Genomic DNA, 21,965 nt, shown 5'->3' with positions numbered 1-21,965 from the left:
AAAAAACTTGTGAACACTCTAGAGATCACATTTTTGATAAGATCTTCATGCAACTAAGTCAGAAGATTTGTCTTTATGAAATCTTTTACAAGTTTGAAAGTGGGTCATGTGGGGTTAAAAAACTAGGTCACTGGACCAGATCTTAGAAAAATCTTGTAAACGTTCTAGAGGCCTCATTTTTATCGGTTGTTTATGCAACATTGTCAAAATGTTTGTCTCCATAAATTCTTGCTTTAGCAGGTTTCTCAGGTGAACGATATAGGACCATTATTGTCCTCTTGTTACAGTAATCTATGCTAGTAATAACGAACCAGCTGCAAGAAATATGAATGCACATCACGAACTGACTTATCTATCGCACGACATGGCAAATCTCATCACGAGATGTGAAATGCACATCACGAAGTGACATACCTACTGCACGAAATGTGAAGTGCACATCACAAACTGACTTATCTACTGCACGACATAGCAAATGCACATCACGAAATGTGAAATGAACATTACAAACTGGCTAATTTACTGCACGAAATGAGAAATGCACATCACGAAATGTGAAATGAACATCAGGAACTGGCTAATTTACTGCAGGCAATGTGAAATGCACATCACGAACTGACTTATCTTCTGCACGACATAGCAAATGCACATCACGAAATGTGAAATGTACATCACGAACTGGCTAATCTACTGTACGAAATGTATAATGCACATCACGAACTGGCGTAACTACTGCACGAAATGAGAAATGCACATCACGAAATGTGAAATGCACATCACTAACTGGCTAATTTACTGCACAAAAATGTGAAATGCATATCACGAACTGACTTATCTTTTGCATGACATAGCAAATGCACATCACGAAATGTAAAATGCACTTCACGAACTGACTTATCCACTGCACGACACAGCAAATGCAATCACGAAATGTGAAATGCACATCACGAACTGGCTAATTTACTGCACGGAGTGTATATTGCACATCACGAACTGGCGTAACTACTGCACTACATTGTAAATGCACATCACGATATGTGAAATTGATTTAACTACTGCACGACATCGTAAATGCACATATTAACTGATTTATCTTTTGCACGAAATGAGAAATGCACATCACGAAATGTGAAATGCACATCACTAACTGGCTAATTTACTGCACAAAAATGTGAAATGCATATCACGAACTGACTTATCTTCTGCACGACATAGCAAATGCACATCACGAAATGTAAAATGCACTTCACGAACTGACTTATCCACTGCACGACACAGCAAATGCAATCACGAAATGTGAAATGCACATCACGAACTGGCTAATCTACTGCACGAAGTGTATATTGCACATCACGAACTGGCGTAACTACTGCACTACATTGTAAATGCACATCACGATATGTGAAATTGATTAAACTACTGCACGACATCGTAAATGCACATACCAACTGATTTATCTTTTGCACGAAATGTGAAATGCACATCACGAAATGTGAAATGCACGTCACCAACTGACTTATCTACTGCAAGAAATATAAGGTACACATCAAGAACTGACGTATCTACTGCACGACATAGTAAATGCACATCGCGGAATGTGAAACGCACATCACCAGCTGACATGACTACATCGCCGTTTAAGTATAAGCAGAAGGCAGATTTGGCGTTCCATACTATATTATAAATTATACACATGCTTGCATATTATCATCATATCATATTATGTACCTTTTTTGCACTACTATTTATTACCTGTCACTATCAATTCTAGTTAACCTTATGTTGAAATGTACGACAAAGCCTTAGTGTCTTCTATATGCTATCTATTATCTCGAATATCGAGATACTAACTCGAAATCTCGAGATTGGTTACTCGAAGTTTTGAGATACTAAATCGACCTTTCAAGAAACCTATCTCGAAATTTCGAGCTGCTGCAGCAAAATTTCTCGTTGCGTATATAGTAATTTCGAGTTACGTATCTCGAACTTTCGACTCAATAACTCGAAATTTCAAATGACTTACTTCCATAGTATACGAAGATGATAGATATAATTGCATAGCCATGATTAGGTACCTGCTGTAACCATCAAGCAGCCGAGATGACCGGACTGCGTTCATCATAACAAATATCACTATTTCAAACGTGTTTAATTCTGGAAAGTTTTCGACCCAGTTTGAGCCCATATGGCGTGCAATACATGAACGTGTAGTTACGAGTCCGACCAAGATCAGGTACTTAGATAGCTCTAAGAAAGTAAGGAAAAGTTGATCCTGCAATATCTGCACAAGTGGTTTATTCTTGAATCCTGATTTATAACTTGCGGGTAATTTGGAGAATATGTATTCAGAGATGTGGTAAAAGAGTTGTTATGCAGAAGGTTAAAGTAAGTCAGAGTGGTATAGAGTAGTTATGCAGAAGATAAACATAATTCATAGATGTAGCATAGTGAATTTAAGTCAGAGATGTGGTACAGAGAAGTTATACTGTAGAAAAAAGTAAGTCAGCGATGTGGCATAGAGAAGTTATACAGTATATATACGTAAGTCAGAGATGTGGTATAGATAAGTTATACAGTATATACACGTAAGTCAGAGATGTGGTATAGAGAAGTTATACAGTATATACACGTAAGTCAGAGATGTGGTATAGAGAAGTTATACAGTACATACACGTAAGTCAGAGATGTGGTATAGGAAAGTTATACAGTACATACACGTAAGTCACAGATGTGGTATAGGGAAGTTATACAGTAGATACACGTAAGTCAGAGATGTGGTACAGTATATACACGTAAGTCAGAGATGTGGTATAGGGAAGTTATACAGTATATACACGTAAGTCAGAGATGTGGTATAGGGAAGTTATACAGTACATACACGTAAGTCAGAGATGTGGTATAGGGAAGTTATACAGTATATACACGTAAGTCAGAGATGTGGTATAGAGAAGTTATACAGTACATACACGTAAGTCAGAGATGTGGTATAGGGAAGTTATACAGTATATACACGTAAGTCAGAGATGTGGTATAGAGAAGTTATACAGTATATATACGTAAGTCAGAGATGTGGTATAGGGAAGTTATACAGTAGATCTATATAAATATGACAGAGATACGCTTTACAGGTTATACTATAGATGAAATGCTGTTTAGATAGATTAAACTGTTGATATGAGTATGACAGAGACGTTGTTTAAAGTGGAAATACTGTAGATATAAGTAATACATTTATCTTTTTTAGATAGGTTATACTGTAGATTTGTCTGAGATGTTGTTTAGAGAGGTAATACTGTAGATTTCTCTGAGATGTTGTTCAGAGAGGTAATACTGTAGATTTGTCTGGGATGTTGTTCAGAGAGGTTTTTGTCTGAAATGTTGTTTAGAGAGGTTATACTGTAGATTTGTCTGAGATGTTGTTTAGAGAGGTTTTTGTCTGAAATGTTGTTTAGAGCGGTTATACTGTAGATTTGTCTGAGATGTTGTTTAGAGAGGTAATACTGTAGATTTGTCTGGGATGTTGTTCAGAGAGGTTATACTGTAGATTTGTCTGGGATGTTGTTTAGAGAGGTCTTTGTCTGAGATGTTGTTTAGATAGGTTATACTGTAGATTTGTCTGAGATGTTGTTCAGAGAGGTAATACTGTATATTTGTCTAGGATGTTGTTCAGAGAGGTTTTTGTCTGAAATGTTGTTTAGAGAGGTTATACTGTAGATTTGCCTGAGATGTTGTTTAGAGAGGTTTTTGTCTGAAATGTTGTTTAGAGCGGTTATACTGTAGATTTGTCTGAGATGTTGTTTAGAGAGGTAATACTGTAGATTTGTCTGGGATGTTGTTCAGAGAGGTTATACTGTAGATTTGTCTGAGATGTTGTTTAGAGAGGTTATACTGTAGATTTGTCTGAGATGTTGTTCAGAGAGGTTATACTGTAGATTTGTCTGGGATGTTGTTCAGAGAGGTTATACTGTAGATTTGCCTGAGATGCTGTTGAGAGAGGTAATACTGTAGATTTGTCTGAAATGTTGTCTAGAGAGGTTTTTGTCTGAAATGTTGTTTAGAGCGGTTATACTGTAGATTTGTCTGAGATGTTGTTTAGAGAGGTAATACTGTAGATTTGTCTGGGATATTGTTCAGAGAGGTTATACTGTAGATTTGTCTGAGATGTTGTTTAGAGAGGTAATACTGTAGATTTCTCTGAAATGTTGTTTAGAGAGGTTTTTGTCTGAGATGTTGTTTAGAGCGGTTATACTGTAGATTTGTCTGAGATGTTGTTCAGAGAGGTTTTTGTCTGAAATGTTGTTTAGAGAGGTTATACTTTATATTTGTCTGAGATGCTGTTTAGAGAGGTTTTTGTCTGAAATGTTGTTTAGAGCGGTTATACTGTAGATTTGTCTGAGATGTTGTTTAGAGAGGTAATACTGTAGATTTGTCTGAAATGTTGTTAAGAGGGTATACTGTAGATTTGTCTGGATGTTGTTTAGAGAGGTTTTTGTCTGAGATGTTGTTTAGAGGTTATACTGTAGATTTGTCTAGATGTTGTTCAGAGAGGTTTAATACAGTAGATTTGCCTGGATGTTGTTCAGAGAGGATTTTGTCTGAAATGTTGTTTAGAGAGGTTATACTGTAGATTTTTCTGAGATGTTGCTTAGAGGGTTTTTTGTCTAAAATGTTGTTTAGAGCGGTTATACTGTAGATTGTCTGAGATGTTGTTTAGAGAGGTAATACTGTAGATTTGTCTGGGATATTGTTCAGAGAGGTTATACTGTAGAATTGTTGAATTGTTGTTTAGAGAGGTAATATACTGTAGAATTTGTCTGAAATGTTATTAGAGAGGTTTTGTCTGAGATGTTGTTAGAGCGGTTATACTGTAGATTTGTCTGAGATGTTGTTTAGAGAGTAATACTGTAGATTTGTCTGGGATGTTGTTCAGAGAGGTTATACTGCAGATTTGCCTGACAGTGTTTTAGAGATTAAAAACTGTAGAATTTGTCTTGGATGTTGTTCATGAGAGGTCTTTGTCTGAAATGTTGTTTAGAGAGGTTATACTGTAGATTTCCTGAGATGTTGTTTAGAGAGGTTTTTGTCTGAAATGTTGTTTAAGCGGTTTTAACTGTGAAATTGGCCTAGATGTGTTTAGAAGGTAATACTGTAGATTTGTCTGGGATGTTGTTTAGAGAGTATACTGAAGATTTGTCTGAGATGTTGTTCATGAAGGTTATACTGTTGATTTGTCGGGATGTTGTTGCAGAGAGGTTATACTGTAGATTTGCCTGAGATGTTGTTTAGAGAGGTTTTTGTCTGAAATGTTTGTTTAGATAGGTTATACTGTAAATTTGTCTGAGATGTTGTTCGAGAGGTAATACTGTAATATTTGTCTAGGATGTGTTCAGAGAGGTTTTTGTCTGAAATGTTGTTTAGAGAGGTTTATACTGTAGATTTGCCTGAGATGTGTTTAGAGAGGTTTTTGTCTGAAATGATGTTTAGAGCGGTTATACTGTGATTTGTGCTGAGAGTTTGTTTAGAGAGGTAATACTGTAGATTTGTCTGGATGTTGTTCAGAGAGGTTATACTGTAGATTTGTCTGAGATGTTGTTTAGAGAGGTAATACTGTAGATTTGTCTGAGATGTTGTTCAGAGAGGTTATACTGTAGATTTGTCTGGGATGTTGTTCAGGAGTTATACTGTAGATTTGCCTGAGATGCTGTTGAGAGGTAATACTGTAGATTTGTCTGAAATGTTGTCTAGAGAGGTTTTTGTCTGAAATGTTGTTTAGAGCGGTTATACTGTAGATTTGTCTGAGATGTTGTTTAGAGAGGTAATACTGTAGATTTGTCTGGGATATTGTTCAGAGAGTTATACTGTAGATTTGTCTGAGATGTTGTTTAGAGAGGTAATACTGTAGATTTCTCTGAAATGTTTGTTTAGAGAGGTTTTTGTCTGAGATGATTGTTTAGAGGGTTATACTGTGATTTGTTGTGATGTTGTTCAGAGAGGTTTTTGTCTGAAAATGTAGTATAGAGAGTATTTTATTTATATTTGTCTGAGATGCTGTTTAGAGAGGTTTTTGTCTGAAATGTTGTTTAGAGCGGTTATACTGTAGATTTGTCTGAGATGTTGTTTAGAGAGGTAATACTGTAGATTTGTCTGAAATGTTGTTAAGAGAGGGTATACTGTAGATTTGTCTGGGATGTTGTTTAGAGAGGTTTTTGTCTGAGATGTTGTTTAGATAGGTTATACTGTAGATTTGTCTGAGATGTTGTTCAGAGAGGTAATACAGTAGATTTGCCTGGGATGTTGTTCAGAGAGGATTTTGTCTGAAATGTTGTTTAGAGAGGTTATACTGTAGATTTTTCTGAGATGTTGCTTAGAGGGTTTTTTGTCTAAAATGTTGTTTAGAGCGGTTATACTGTAGATTTGTCTGAGATGTTGTTTAGAGAGGTAATACTGTAGATTTGTCTGGGATATTGTTCAGAGAGGTTATACTGTAGATTTGTCTGAGATGTTGTTTAGAGAGGTAATACTGTAGATTTGTCTGAAATGTTATTTAGAGAGGTTTTTGTCTGAGATGTTGTTTAGAGCGGTTATACTGTAGATTTGTCTGAGATGTTGTTTAGAGAGGTAATACTGTAGATTTGTCTGGGATGTTGTTCAGAGAGGTTATACCGCAGATTTGCCTGAGATGTTGTTTAGAGAGTTAATACTGTAGATTTGTCTTGGATGTTGTTCAGAGAGGTCTTTGTCTGAAATGTTGTTTAGAGAGGTTATACTGTAGATTTGTCTGAGATGTTGTTTAGAGAGGTTTTTGTCTGAAATGTTGTTTAGAGCGGTTATACTGTAGATTTGCCTGAGATGTTGTTTAGAGAGGTAACACTGTAGATTTGTCTGGGATGTTGTTCAGAGCGGTTATACTGTAGATTTGTCTGAGATGTTGTTTAGAGAGGTAATACTGTAGATTTGTCTGAGATGTTGTTCAGAGAAGTTATACTGTAGATTTGTCTGGGATGTTGTTCAGAGAGGTTATACTGTAGATTTGCCTGAGATGTTGTTTAGAGAGGTAATACTATAGATTTGTCTGAAATGTTGTTTAGAGAGGTTTTTGTCTGAAATGTTGTTTAGAGCAGTTATACTGTAGATTTGTCTGAGATGTTGTTTAGAGAGGTAATACTGTAGATTTGTCTGGGATGTTGTTCAGAGAGGTTATACTGTAGATTTGTCTGAGATGTTGTTTAGAAAGGTAATACTGTAGATTTGTCTGAAATGTTGTTTAGAGAGGTTTTTGTCTGAGATGTTGTTTAGAGCGGTTATACTGTAGATTTGTCTGAGATGTTGTTTAGAGAGGTAATACTGTAGATTTGTCTGGGATGTTGTTCAGAGAGGTTATACTGCAGATTTGCCTGAGATGTTGTTTAGAGAGGTAATTCTGTAGATTTGTCTGAAATGTTGTTTAGAGAGGTTTTTGTCTGAAATGTTGTTTAGAGCGGTTATACTGTAGATTTGTCTGAGATGTTGTTTAGAGAGGTAATACTGTAGATTTGTCTGGGATCTTGTTCAGAGAGGTTATACTTCAGATTTGCCTGAGATGTTGTTTAGAGAGGTTATACTGTAGAAGTTTCTGAGATGTTGTTTAGAGAGCTTATACTGTAGATTTGCCTCAGATGTGCTAAGAGAGGTTATACTGCAGAATTTTCTGAGATGTTGTTCAGAGAGGTTATACTGTAGATTTGCCTGAGATGTTGTTAAGAGAGGTTATACTGTAGCATTTTCTGAAATGTTGTTCAGAGAGGTTATACTGTAGATTTGCCTGAGATGTTGTTTACAGAGGCTATACTGTAGATTTGCCTGAGATGTTGTTAAGAGAGGTTATAGAAGTTATACTGTAGATTTGCCCGAGATGTTGTTAAGATAGGTTATACTGTAGATTTGTCTGAGATGTTGTTTAGAGAGGTAATACTGTAGATTTGTCTGAAATGTTGTTTAGAGAGGTTTTGTCTGAAATGTTGTTTAGAGCGGTTATACTGTAGATTTGTCTGAGATGTTGTTTAGAGAGGTAATACTGTAGATTTGTCTGGGATGTTGTTCAGAGAGGTTATTCTGCAGATTTGCCTGAGATGTTGTTAAGAGAGATTATACTGTAGAAGTTTCTGAGATGTTGTTTAGAGAGCTTATACTGTAGATTTGCCTGAGATGTTGTTAAGAGAGGTTATACTGCAGAATTTTCTGAGATGTTGTTCAGAGAGGTTATACTGTAGATTTGCCTGAGATGTTGTTAAGAGAGGTTATACTGTAGAATTTTCTGAAATGTTGTTCAGAGAGGTTATACTGTAGATTTGCCTGAGATGTTGTTTACAGAGGTTATACTGTAGATTTGCCTGAGATGTTGTTAAGAGAGGTTACAGAAGTTATACTGTAGATTTGCCCGAGATGTTGTTAAGAGAGGTTATGCTGTAGATTTGCCTGAGATGTTGTTAAGAGAGGCTATACTGTAGATTTCCCCGAGATGTTGTTAAGAGAGATTATACTGTAGAATTTTCTGAGATATTGTTCAGAGAGGTTATACTGTAGATTTGCCTGAGATGTTGTTAAGAGAGGTTATACTGTAGATTTGCCTGAAATCTTGCTAAGGGAGGTTATACTGTAGATTTGTCTGATATGTTGTTAAGAGAGGTTATACTGTAAATTTGCCTTGGATGTTGTTAAGAGAGGTTATACTGTAGATTTGTCTGAGATGTTGTTTAGAGAGGTAATACTGTAGATTTGTCTGAGATGTTGTTTAGAGAAGTAATACTGTAGATTTGTCTGGGATATTGTTTAGAGAGGTTATACTGTAGATTTGTCTGAGATGTTGTTTAGAGAGGTAATACTGTAGATTTGTCTGAAATGTTGTTTAGAGATGTTTTTGTCTGAGATGTTGTTTAGAGCGGTTATACTGTAGATTTGTCTGAGATGTTGTTCAGAGAGGTTTTTGTCTGAAATGTTGTTTAGAGAGGTTATACTGTAGATTTGTCTGAGATGTTGTTTAGAGAGGTTTTTGTCTGAAATGTTGTTTAGAGCGGTTTTACTGTAGATTTGTCTGAGATGTTGTTTAGAGAGGTAATACTGTAGATTTGTCTTGGATGTTGTTCAGAGAGGTTATACTGTAGATTTGTCTGGGATGTTGTTTAGAGAGGTTTTTGTCTGAGATGTTGTTTAGATAGGTTATACTGTAGATTTGTCTGAGATGTTGTTTAGAGAGGTAATACTGTAGATTTGTCTGGGATGTTGTTCAGAGAGGTTATACTGCAGATTTGCCTGAGATGTTGTTTAGAGAGGTAAAACTGTTGATTTGTCTGGGATGTTGTTCAGAGAGGTTTTTGTCTGAAATGTTGTTTAGAGAGGTTATACTGTAGATTTGTCTGAGATGTTGTTTAGAGAGGTTTTTGTCTGAAATGTTGTTTAGAGCGGTTATACTGTAGATTTGTCTGAGATGTTGTTTAGAGAGGTAATACTGTAGATTTGTCTGGGATATTGTTCAGAGAGGTTATACTGTAGATTTGTCTGAGATGTTGTTTAGAGAGGTAATACTGTATATTTGTCTGAAATGTTGTTTAGAGAGGTTTTTGTCTGAGATGTTGTTTAGACAGATTATACTGTAGATTTCTCTGAAATGTTGTTTAGTGAGGTTATACTGTAGATTTGTCTGAGATGGTGTTTAGTGAGGTTATACTGTAGATTTCTCTGAAATGTTGTTTAGTGAGGTTATACTGTAGATTTGACGCAGATGTTGTTTTTAGAAAGGCTATACTGCAGATTTGCCTGAAATGTTGTTTAGAGCGGTTATACTGTAGATTTGTCTGAGATGTTGTTTAGAGCGGTTATACTGTAGATTTGCCTGAGATGTTGTTTAGAGCGGTTATACTGTAGATTTGCCTGAGATGTTGTTTAGAGCGGTTATACTGTAGATTTGCCTGAGATGTTGTTTAGAGAGGTTATACTGTAGATTTGCCTGAGATGTTGTTTAGAGAGGTTATACTGTAGATTTGCCTGAGATGTTGTTTAGAGAGGTTATACTGTAGATTTGCCTGAGATGTTGTTTAGAGAGGTTATACTGTAGATTTGCCTGTTTAGAGAGGTTATACTGTAGATTTGCCTGAGATGTTGTTTAGAGAGGTTATACTGTAGATTTGCCTGAAATGTTGTTTAGAGAGGTTATACTGTTGATGTGCCTGAAACGTTGTTTAGAGAGATTATACTGTAGATATAAGTTTGTCAGACATAATCTGTAGAGGTTATACGTTAGATACAAGTATGTTAGAAATGCTGTTAACAGTGATTATAGTGTAGATATAAGTATGGCAGTTGCAGGTAACTTAACTGAAATATACATGACTCCAATCTGATTCAATGTAAAAGATGCTCACAGAGCTAAAAGATAATCAACAGGGCTTTTTTTTTATAAACATGGTTTATTCAAATCATAACAATTAAATAACACAGTGATAATTTAAAAAATCATACTTGGCGGTCTATTATATACAATACATGTAATATACAGCAAATGTAATCCCTTGTAACGATCGTTATATTATGGTGTAATATTTACCTAAATCACGAAGACTAGCTTTCATTTGTACAATACCAAATAATGATACAAATTAAAAATGTAAAATATGCGAAAAAATGATTGACGGTTATTGTCATTAGTGAAAAGTATTTATATCTCATCAAAGAAATGTAAAAACTTACAAAAATGCAAAAAATAGGAATATCACCATCACAAAATATAAAGAACAAATGTATTAACAGGTAATCTAAATTTTATATATTGTATAATTATATAAAATACAAAAAGATCTTATAACTTCAAAAGGGAACGACAAAATAATCAAAGGGTATTAGACAGACTGTAATATTTGAAGTGTGTTTAAATGCAGTATCTATAATTTGACATATACCTATATATTTATCAACATGATGTTTCTCACCGTTTTCTAAATTGATCCAAAGTTTTTTATACTATTGATGATATCATGAAAGAAACGCCCATTTATTGATTAAGGACCATAAAGATTATATGATGAAATAAAATGTAAATACTTTACGTAAATTTAAAGATTTTTTTGTGTATTTTTAATTGGTTCATGACCGTTACAATGTTCTCTGTATGTAATACTGTTTTCTATATGTAATATTTTCATTATGTAGTAATATTTTCATTTCTGTAAAATCATCAGTAAAAGCAGTTACAGATTCGCCGAATATCGTGTTTTTTCAGCGTTTTCATCTACAACAATACGAAATGTAGGAACAAAACACTACAGGATGGATAGAATAGTAATTACGTCATAAATAAATGGAAGTGATTTAATAGGGTTAATGGTGCAAAATTTATAAACATTGGACTAAAGTCCTATGTTATCTTCATTTATGACCAATCGTCTATCACAAAAATATCTGCAGTCTTCATTGCTAACGAAAATCAATGATTTTACAGGAATATGGGCATATATAATATAAATGACGATCCAATAATTTTGTTGTTTCTTTTCTTAAACCAATTAATTCTGAACTTTGAATACGGGTTGATGATAAATTCTTGCATTTGATGTATATGTAAACACTCATTCCTGTGTGTACATGTAAACACATTTTCTTCTAAACACAATTAAACATAAAGCACTTCTGTTGCCAATCACAATAACATAGAATGTTCATTTTAGTTATGAAATATACTATGAATTGTCAAGAATATATACAAAAAGAAACACAAATGTCAGAGAAATAAGAGAGAGTCAGTACAGTTTACAACAGCAGCCTCTTTTGCCAAGGTGGTTGTTGTACAGAGTTGACATGGCTCCATTGATCACGTGATTCATTTTCATTTAAACAGAACCAGCAAATCTTTATTAAAGTTTAATATATATTTAGAATTAATTACTTTATTTGTTTAAACGTGCAATGAAACATAAAGACAGAAGCTTATAAGAAAGAAAGAAAAATGCAAATTAGTATCGACATGTAACTGAATGCAATCTACAGAATGCAATTTACAAAAACTATATCACAATTTGCTTCATAAGCTAAACAGGGAGCACCAGTACATATAGTGTATAATAAATAAGATGTAATTGTACATTGGCCTCCGCGTTCTTTGTAATGAGTAACAACAGTATAATACATCAACATTGTTCATTGTAGTCTTTATACAGAAATGTTTCATACCAATGTAGAACACTGACAAACAAAATTCGTATATAACTGTAAATCAGATATAATGTTTTAAATGTATACTTATATCATGCAAAGTTATTAACTATAATTATGGATTCACCATCAATGTGTAAATTTCATCTTGTATACGAATCACATTTTTCATATGTTTGTAATAACGCTTGTATTATAATATGCTACTTTTCTTATAAAGCAATAAAAGACTGATCTATCTATCTATATGCTACACAATATAATTCATCTTAGAGAATGATTAGATATTTGATGACGTTTTGCAATAATTGTTGATTTACAACTTCTACGTTAATGTTTAATGTCTTGAAGTTTGTTTCAAAGAACATGACACGAGCTAGCACATGTTTTATTCTAAAGGAAGATCTTCAAAGTCTGACAGTGAAGATCTCCTTAGATTCTGTGCAGTATCATTGTCAGTATGAAGTGATGTTTTAGCTCCAACCGGATCTTTGGTTGGTTTGGACACAGTCTCATCGGCTGTATCAAGTGTAGTCTGTCTTTCGGAGAGAGATTCAAATGTATCAGAATACGTGTTGTCATTAGTGAGATCATCAGAAGTGTCATGTGATCTAGCAGTGTCTTGTGTCTCCTCATAGGAAATATTTCTTGGACTGTCTGTAAGAGTTGTAAAATTCATACTGCTTACATCCGTACTGTCTGTTATAGTCGTAATATCACTTAATGTATTAGCATGCTTTTCGTCTTGCTGCATGTGGTCAGCATGTTTAGCTGTCAACTGCTGATCACCTTGTTTTGGCGTTATTCTTTCAAGCAGAGTTCCATGTTCTTCACTGGGTTTTAGGTGAGGTGTTTCGCCTGTATACTCTGATTCCTCTTTTGATATATTATTTGTCGCTTCTTCTGCAGTTTCTCCATCACTTACTTCTTCAACATGTTTTTCGTCTGATGTTTCAAGTATTGCTACAAATTTTGCTTCCTGTCTGATGTCGACTCCACTTATCATTGTAGATTCCTCTACGAAAACATTTTCTTTAAGAGTTTCCTCGGCTGTTTTATTTGCAAAATCCGGTTCCTCTTTTGGCTTTTCATCAGAAACGACTTTGATTTCTTCTTGTGAGTCTTCAATTGTTTTCGCCACAATTTCGTCAGCAAAAGGTTGATGATCAGTCTTATCATCTTCCGATTTTGACTGTAGCATTTCAGGTCCTGTTTCTTCCTGTGATATCTCTTCTGCTGTGTTTACCTCATGCTGTTCTACATCTTCTGTTACCTTAAATGTTTCAACATCTTTTTTAGTTATTTCTTCTGTGCGTACGTCTGATTCTTTTACGGAAGCATTTTCTGTTGTGTCTTCTTCAGCACTTGCAATAACAATGTCCGATTTTTCTGTTGATTTTTCTTTAGAAATTTCTTCCTCTTTCATTTCCTCCAGTGACTCTTCGGATGTTTCCATCTTCTTTTCTTCAATGATAGGTTTTGTTTCAGCCAACTGTTCCCCCAATATTTCCTTTGGCATTTCACTTTCTATTTCATCTTTAAGTATACTTTCTGTTGCATTTTCTATATTTTCTGCTTCGCTTATTTCTTCGACAGGTTTATCTTCCGATACTTCAACTACCGGCTTAATTTCCTCTTCGTCACTTATGTCGACTCCACTTTCCAATGCAGATTTCTCTCCTTGAGCATATTCTACTATTGTTTCCTCCACTGTTTCAGTTGCAATATCCGGTTTCTCTTCTGATGTTTCTTCTTGTGAGTCTTCAAATACTTTCGCCTCACTTTCGTCGGCCGTAGGTTTATAAACACTCAGATTTTCTTCCTGTTTAGACTGTTGCATTTCATGTCTGGTTTCTTCCTGTGATACTTCTTTTATTGCAATTTCCTCACGCTGTACTACATCTTCTTTTACCTTATTTTTTTCAACATCTTCCTCGGTGGTTTCGAATGTACGCACTTCTGTTTCTTTCTCAGAAGACATTTCTGTTGTATCTTCTTCAGCACTTGAAATAACAGTTCCCGATATTTCTGTAGATTTGTCTTGGGAAATTTCTTCGTCTTTTGTTTTCTGCAGTGATTCGTCGGACGTTTCCGTCTTATTTTCTTCAACAGTAGCTTCTGTAACAGACAATTGTTCCTCCAACGTTTCCATTTGCATTTCATTTTCTGTTTTATCAAGCGATAATTCAATAGATCGAGCTTCTTTAGAGATATCAATGCTAGATGCTGCTTTATGTAAAATTATATTTATGCTTTCATCAGTCTTTTCCTCAGCCGTTTCATGTACAATTGAGTTGTTGTTTTCTAATTTGTCTTCCAAATTTTCTTGTTCCATATTTGATTCAGGTGTTTGTTCCATAGGTTTCTTCTCGGATACTATTTCTTCTGATGTCACCGGTGATTCTTCGTCTTTTGATTTCTCATTTGCTATGTTTTCTGTTGGTCTTACTACATTTTCTGCTTCGCTTTCTTCTTCGACAGGTTTATCTTCCAATACTTCAACTACCGACATAATTTCTACTTCGTCAGTGATGTCGACCCCACTTTTTGATGCACATTTCTCTTCTTGAGCATTTTCTACAATCGTTTCATCTGCTATTTCAGTTGCAATAACCGGTTTCTCTACTGGCGTTTCTCCAGAAACAACTTTGATTTCTCGTTTTGATTCTTGAAAAGTTTTCTCCTCTCTTTCGTCCGCCATATGTTTATGAACACTTTGATCTTCCGATTTAGACTGTTGCTGTTGCATTTCATGTCCGACTTCGTCCTGTGATATTTTTCGTACTGTGATTTCCTCAGGCTGCTCTACAACTTCTTTTACCTTAAATGTTTCAACATCTTCCTCAGTTGATTCGTCAGTGCGCACTTCTAATTCTTTATCGGAAGTCTTTTCTGTTTTGTCATCCTCGGCACTTGCAATAACGGTATCTGATTTTTCTGTAGCTTTTATTTGAGAAATTTCCTCCTCTTTTGTTTTCTCCAGTGATTCTTCGCACGTTTCCGTCTTACTTTCTTCAACAAAAGGTTTTGTTTCAGTCGTTAGCTCCTCCGACATTCCCTTTAGCATTTCAGTTTCATTGAGCGATACTTCAACAGAACGAGTTTCTTTAGAGAGGTCAACTTCAGGTGCGGTTTCATCTAAAATAAGATCTGTCAGTTCGTCAGTCTTTTCCCCAAAAGATTCATGTACAAAAGAGCTGTTTTCTAATTTGTCTTCCAATTTTTCTTCTGACTCAGGTGATTGTGTCATAGGTTTTTCCTCAGATACTTCTTCTTCAGATGTCACCGGAAAAACTCGGTCTTCTGATTTCTCTTTTAATACATTCTTTGATGCTTTTTCTACATTTTCTGCTTCGCTTGTTTCTTGGACAGGGTTATCTTCCGATACTTCAACTAACGGTATAATTTCGACTTCGTCAGTGATGTCGACTCCACATTTTAAAGCAGATTTCTCTCCTTGAGCATTTTCCACCAACGCTTCATCTGAATTTTGCGTTGCAATATCCGATTTCTCTACTGGCATTTCTTCAGAAAAGTCTTTGATTTCTTCTTTCAGTTCTTTAAATGTTCTCGCCTCACTTTCATCGGCCGTAGATTTATGAACACTCAGATCTTCTTCCGATTTAGACTGTTGTATTTCTTGTCCGGTTTCATCCTGAGATACCTCTCCTGTTACATTTTTCTCACGCTGTTCTATATCTTCTTCAACTTTATATGATTCAACATCTTTCTCAGTGGTTTCGTATGTGCGCACTTCTGACTCTTTCTCGGATGGCTTTTCTGTTGTGTCGTCTTCGGCACATGCAATAACGGAATCCAATTTTTCTGTAATGTTTTCTTGAGAAATATCTTTCTCTTTTGTGTTCTTTAGTGATTCTTCAGACGTTTCAGTCTCACTTTCTTGAACAATATGTTTTGTTTCAGACAACTGTTCCTGCGACAATTCCTTTGGCATTTCACTTTTAGTTTTATCGAGCGATTTTTCAACAGATCGAGCTTCTTTAGAGATGTAAACACCAGGTGAAGCTTCATCTAAAATTATACTCATGCTTTCGTCAGTTTTTTTCCCATTAGTTTCTTGAACTCCACTTTTCAATGCAAATTCCTCTCCTTGAGCATTTGCCACCAACGCTTCATCTGATGTTTGAGTTGCAATATCCGATTTCTCTGTTGGCATTTCTTCAGAAACGTCTTTGATTTCTTCTTTCAATTCTTTACTTTCTTTTAAAGTTCTTGCTTCACTATCATCGGCCGCTGGTTTATGAACGCTCAGATCTTCTTCCGATTTAGACCGTTGCATTTCATATCCGACTTCTTCCTGTGATACTTCTCCTATTCCGATTTCCTCCCGCTGTTGTACATCTTCTTCTACCTTTAATGTTTCAACATCTTCCTCAGTGGTTTTGCCTGTGCGCTCTTCTGATTCTTTCTCAGAAGGTTTTTCTGTTGTATCTTCTTCGGCACTTCCAATAACAGAATCCGATTGTTCTGTAGATTTTTCTTGAGAAATTTCGTCCTCTTTTGTCTTCTCAAGTGGCCTGTCAGACATTTCCATCTTATTTTCTTCAACAGTAGCTTTTCTTTCAGGAAAATGTTCCTCCGACATTTCGTTTGGCATTTCATTTTCAGTTTTATCGAGCGATATTTTATCAGATCGAGCTTCTTCAGAGCTAACAACGCTAGATGCTGCTTTATCTAAAATTAAATGTGTGCTTTCGTCAGTCTTTTCCACAGTAGTTTCAAGTACAAACGACTCGTTTTCTGATTTGTCTTGCAATTTTTCTTGCTTTATAATAGACTCAGGTGATTGTTCCATAGGTTTCTCCTCAGATACTACGTCTTCAGATGTAACCAGAGATACTTCGTCATCAGAAATTTCTTTTGCTATATCCTTTGTTCCTTTTTCTTCTTTTTCTCCATCGCTTGTTTCTTCGAGAGGTTTATCTTTTGTTACTTCAACCACTGATATAATTTTTACTTCGTCAGTTATGTCGACTCCACTTTTCGATGCGGATTCTTCTCTTTGAGCACTTTCTACAATCGTCTCATCTACTGCTGTTTCTGTTGCAATATCTGGTTTCTCTACTGGCGTTTCTTTAGAAATGATTTTAATTTCTTCTTGTGAGTCTCCAGTAGTTTTCACCTCACTTTGGTCGGCCGTAGGTTTATGAACTCTAAGTTTCTCTTCCAATTTGGAGTGTTGCACTTTTTCTCCGGTTTCTTCCTGTGATACTTCTTCTATTGCGGTTTCCTCACCCTGTTCTGTATCATCTTTTACCTTAAATATTTTAACATCTTCCTCAGTGGTTTCGTCTGTGCGCACTTCTGATTCTTTCTCGATAGATTTTTCTGTTGTATCTTCTTCAGCACTTGAAATAACAGTACCCGAAATTTCAGTAGATCTTTCTTGAGAAATTTCTTCTTCTTTTGTTTCCGCCAGTGATTCTTCGAACGTTTCCGTCTTACTTTCTTCTACTACAGGTTTTGTTTCAGACAATTGTTCCTCTGACATTTCCTTCGGCACTTCACTTTCAGTTTTATCGAGTGATATTTCAACAGATCGAGCATCTTCAGAACTGTCAACGCCAGATGAAGCTTCATCAAAAATTATATCTATTCTTTCGTCAGTCATTTTCTCAGTACTTTCATGTATAACCGGGTTGTTTTCTGAGTTGTCTTCCCACATTTCTTCTTCTATCATTGACTCAGGTGATTGTTCTATAGCTTTCTCCGCAGACACTACATCTTCTGATGTCACAGGTGATGCTTGGTCTTTGGAGTCTTCTTCTGGTATGTCCTCTGCTGCTTTTCCTTCAGTTTCGGCTTCATCTGTTTCCTCAATAGGTTTATCTTCCGATACTTCAACTACTGGTTTAATTTCCACATCATCAGTGATGTCGACTCTGCTTTTCGACACAGACTCCTCTTCTTGAGCATTTTTTACAATCATATCCTCTGCTGTTTCAATTGCAATATCCGGTGTCTTTACCGGCGTTTCTTCAGGAATATCTATCTTTTCTTCTTTTGATTCTTCAATAGTTTTCGCCTCACTTTCGTCGGCCGTAGTTTTATGAACACTCAGATCTTCTTCCGACTTAGAATGTTTCAGTTTATCTCCGACTTCTTCCGGTGACATTTCTCCTATTGCAAGTTCTTCCCGCTGTTCTACATCTTCTTTTAATTTCAATGTTTCAACATCTTCCTCAGTTGTTTCGTCTGTGCGCACTTCTGATTCTTTCTCGATAGATTTTTCTGTTGTATCTTCTTCAGCATTTGAAATAACAGTACCCGAAATTTCAGTAGATCTTTCTTGAGAAATTTCTTCTTCTTTTGTTTCCGCCAGTGATTCTTCGGACTTTTCCGTCATACCTTCTTCAACTACAGGTTTTGCTTCAGACAATTGTTCCTCTGACATTTCCTTTGGCATTTCACTTTCAGTTTTATCGAGCGATATTTCAACAGATCGAGCATCTTCAGAACTGTCAACGCCAGGTGAAACTTCATCTAAAATTATATTTATGCTTTCGTCAGCTTTTTTCTCCGCTTCTTGAGCACTTTTTACAATCGTTTCCTCTGCTTTTTCAATTGCAATATCCGATTTCTCTACCGGCGTTTCTTCTGGAATATCTATTCTTTCTTCTTTTGATTCTTCAATAGTTTTCGCCTCACTTTCGTCGGCCGTAGTTTTATGAACACTCAGATCTTCTTCCGACTTAGAATGTTTCAGTTTATCTTCGACTTCTTCCGGTGATATTTCTCCTACTGCGAGTTCCTCACGCTCTTCTACATCTTCTTTTACTTTCAAGGTTTCAACATCTTCCTCAGTTGTTTCGTCTGTGCGCACTTCTGATTCTTTCTCGATAGATTTTTCTGTTGTATCTTCTTCAGCACTTGAAATAACAGTACCCGATATTTCTGTAGATCTTTCTTGAGAAATTTCTTCTTCTTTTGTTTCCGCCAGTGATTCTTCGGACGTTTCCGTCTTACTTTCTTCTACTACAGGTTTTGTTTCAGACAATTGTTCCTCTGATATTTCCTTCGGCACTTCACTTTCAGTTTTATCGAGCGATATTTCAACAGATCGAGCATCTTCAGAACTGTCAACGCCAGATGAAGCTTTATCAAAAATTATATCTATTCTTTCGTCAGTCATTTTCTTAGTACGTTCATGTATAAACGAGTTGTTTTCTGATTTGTCTTCCAATGTTTTTTCTTCTATTATTGACTCAGGTGGTTGTTCCATAGCTTTCTCCGCAGACACTACATCTTCTGATGTCACAGGTGATGCTTGGTCATTGGAGTTTTCTTCTGGTATGTCCTCTGCTGCTTTTCCTTCAGTTTCGGCTTCATCTGTTTCCTCAATAGGTTTATCTTCCGATACTTCAACTACTGGTTTAATTTCCACATCATCAGTGATGTCGACTCTGCTTTTCGACACAGACTCCTCTTCTTGAGCATTTTTTACAATCATATCCTCTGCTGTTTCAATTGCAATATCCGGTGTCTTTACCGGCGTTTCTTCAGGAATATCTATCTTTTCTTCTTTTGATTTTTCAATAGTTTTCGCCTCACTTTCGTCGGCCGTAGTTTTATGAACACTCAGATCTTCTTCCGACTTAGAATGTTTAAGTTTATCTCCGACTTCTTCCGGTGATATTTCTCCTATTGCGAGTTCCTCACGCTGTTCTACATCTTTTACTTTCAATGTTTCAACATCTTCCTCAGTTATTTCGTCTGTGCGCAATTCTGATTCTTTCTCGATAGATTTTTCTGTTGTATCTTCTTCAGCACTTGAAATACCAGTACCCGAAATTTCAGTAGATCTTTCTTGAGAAATTTCTTCTTCTTTTGTTTCTGCCAGTGATTCTTCGGACTTTTCCGTCATACCTTCTTCAACTACAGGTTTTGCTTCAGACAATTGTTCCTCTGACATTTCCTTTGGCATTTCACTATCAGTTTTATCGGGCGATATTTCAACAGATCGAGCATATTCAGAATAGTCAACGCCAGGTGAAGCTTCATCTAAAATTATATTTATGCTTTCGTCAGCTTTTTTCTCTGCTTCTTGAGCACTTTTTACAATCGTTTCCTCTGCTTTTTCAATTGCAATATCCGATTTCTCTACCGGCGTTTCTTCTGGAATATCTATCCTTTCTTCTTGTGATTCTTCAATAGTTTTCGCCTCACTTTCGTCGGCCGTAGTTTTATGAACACTCAGATCTTCTTCCGACTTAGAATGTTTCAGTTTATCTTCGACTTCTTCCGGTGATATTTCTCCTACTGCGAGTTCCTCACGCTGTTCTACATCATCTTTTACTTTCAAGGTTTCAACATCTACCTCAGTTGTTTCGTCTGTGCGCACTTCTGATTCTTTCTCGATAGATTTTTCTGTTGTGTCTTCTTCAGCACTTGAAATAACAGTACCCGAAATTTCAGTAGGTCTTTCTTGAGAAATTTCTTCTTCTTTTGTTTCAGCCTTTGATTCTTCGGACGTTTCCGTATTACTTTCTTCTACTACAGGTTTTGTTTCAGACAATTGTTCCTCCGACATTTCCTTCGGCATTTCACTTTCAGTTTTATCGAGCGATATTTCAACAAATCGAGAATCTTCAGAACTGTCAACGCCAGATGAAGCTTTATCAGAAATTATATCTATTCTTTCGTCAGTCATTTTCTCAGTATTTTCATGTACAAACGAGTTGTTTTCTGATTTGTCTTCCAATGTTTCTTCTTCTATTTTTGACTCAAGTGGTTGTTCTATAGCTTTCTCTACAGACACTACATCTTCTGATGTCACAGGTGATGCTTGGTCATTGGAGTCTTCTTCTGGTATGTCCTCTGCTGCTTTTCCTTCAGTTCCTGCTTCTTCTGTTTTCTCAACAGGTTTATATTCCGATACTTCAATTACTGGTTTAATTTCCACATCATCAGTGATGTCAATTCTACTTTTCGACACAGACTCCTCTTCTTGAGCACTTTTTACAATCATTTCCTCTGCTGTTTGAATTGCAATATCCGGGGTCTTTACCGGCGTTTCTTCAGAAATATATATCTTTTCTTCTTTTGATTCTTCAATAGTTTTCGCCTCACTTTCGTCGGCTATAGTTTGATGAACACTCAGATGTTCTTCCGACTTAGAATGTTTCAGTTCATCTCCGACTTCTTCCGGTGATATTTCAACTATTGCGAGTTCCTCACGCTCTTCTACATCTTCTTTTACTTTCAATGTTTCAATATCTTCCTCGGTTATTTCGTCTATGTGCACTTCTGATTCATTCTCGATAGATTTTTCTGTTGTATCTTCTTCAGCACTTGAAATAACAGTACCCGAAATTTCAGTAGATCTTTCTTGAGAAATTTCTTCTTCTTTTGTTTCTGCCAGTGATTCTTCGGACTTTTCCGTCATACCTTCTTCAACTACAGGTTTTGCTTCAGACAATTGTTCCTCTGACATTTCCTTTGGCATTTCACTTTCAGTTTTATCGAGCGATATTTCAACAGATCGAGCATCTTCAGAACTGTCAACGCCAGGTGAAGCTTCATCTAAAATTATATTTATGCTTTCGTCAGCTTTTTTCTCCGCTTCTTGAGCACTTTTTACAATCGTTTCCTCTGCTTTTTCAATTGCAATATCCGATTTCTCTACCGGCGTTTCTTCTGGAATATCTATCCTTTCTTCTTTTGATTCTTCAATAGTTTTCGCCTCACTTTCGTCGGCCGTAGTTTGATGAACACTCAGATCTTCTTCCGACTTAGAATGTTTCAGTTCATCTCCGACTTCTTCC

The 21,965-nt window shown here is 35.9% G+C and overlaps 1 protein-coding gene across 1 annotated transcript in view; it reads right to left on the bottom strand.

The window, feature by feature from the left end:
- Positions 1 to 10,429: 10,429 nt before the first annotated feature.
- LOC123531023 (titin-like) overlaps positions 10,430 to 21,965 on the bottom strand; it is a 33,784-nt gene continuing 22,248 nt past the window's right edge. The window contains exon 1 of the mRNA XM_053517532.1: positions 10,430 to 21,965. This exon is cut by the window's right edge and continues 22,248 nt beyond it. Coding sequence (XP_053373507.1) covers positions 12,569 to 21,965 — 9,397 coding nt within the window. The 3' untranslated portion in view covers positions 10,430 to 12,568.

The sequence above is a fragment of the Mercenaria mercenaria genome, chromosome 11, assembly GCF_021730395.1.
Source record: "Mercenaria mercenaria strain notata chromosome 11, MADL_Memer_1, whole genome shotgun sequence".
Classification (NCBI taxonomy): Eukaryota; Metazoa; Mollusca; class Bivalvia; order Venerida; family Veneridae; genus Mercenaria; species Mercenaria mercenaria.
The sequence above is the reverse complement of the archived record's forward strand: the minus strand, read 5'-3'. Positions and strand labels throughout refer to the sequence as shown.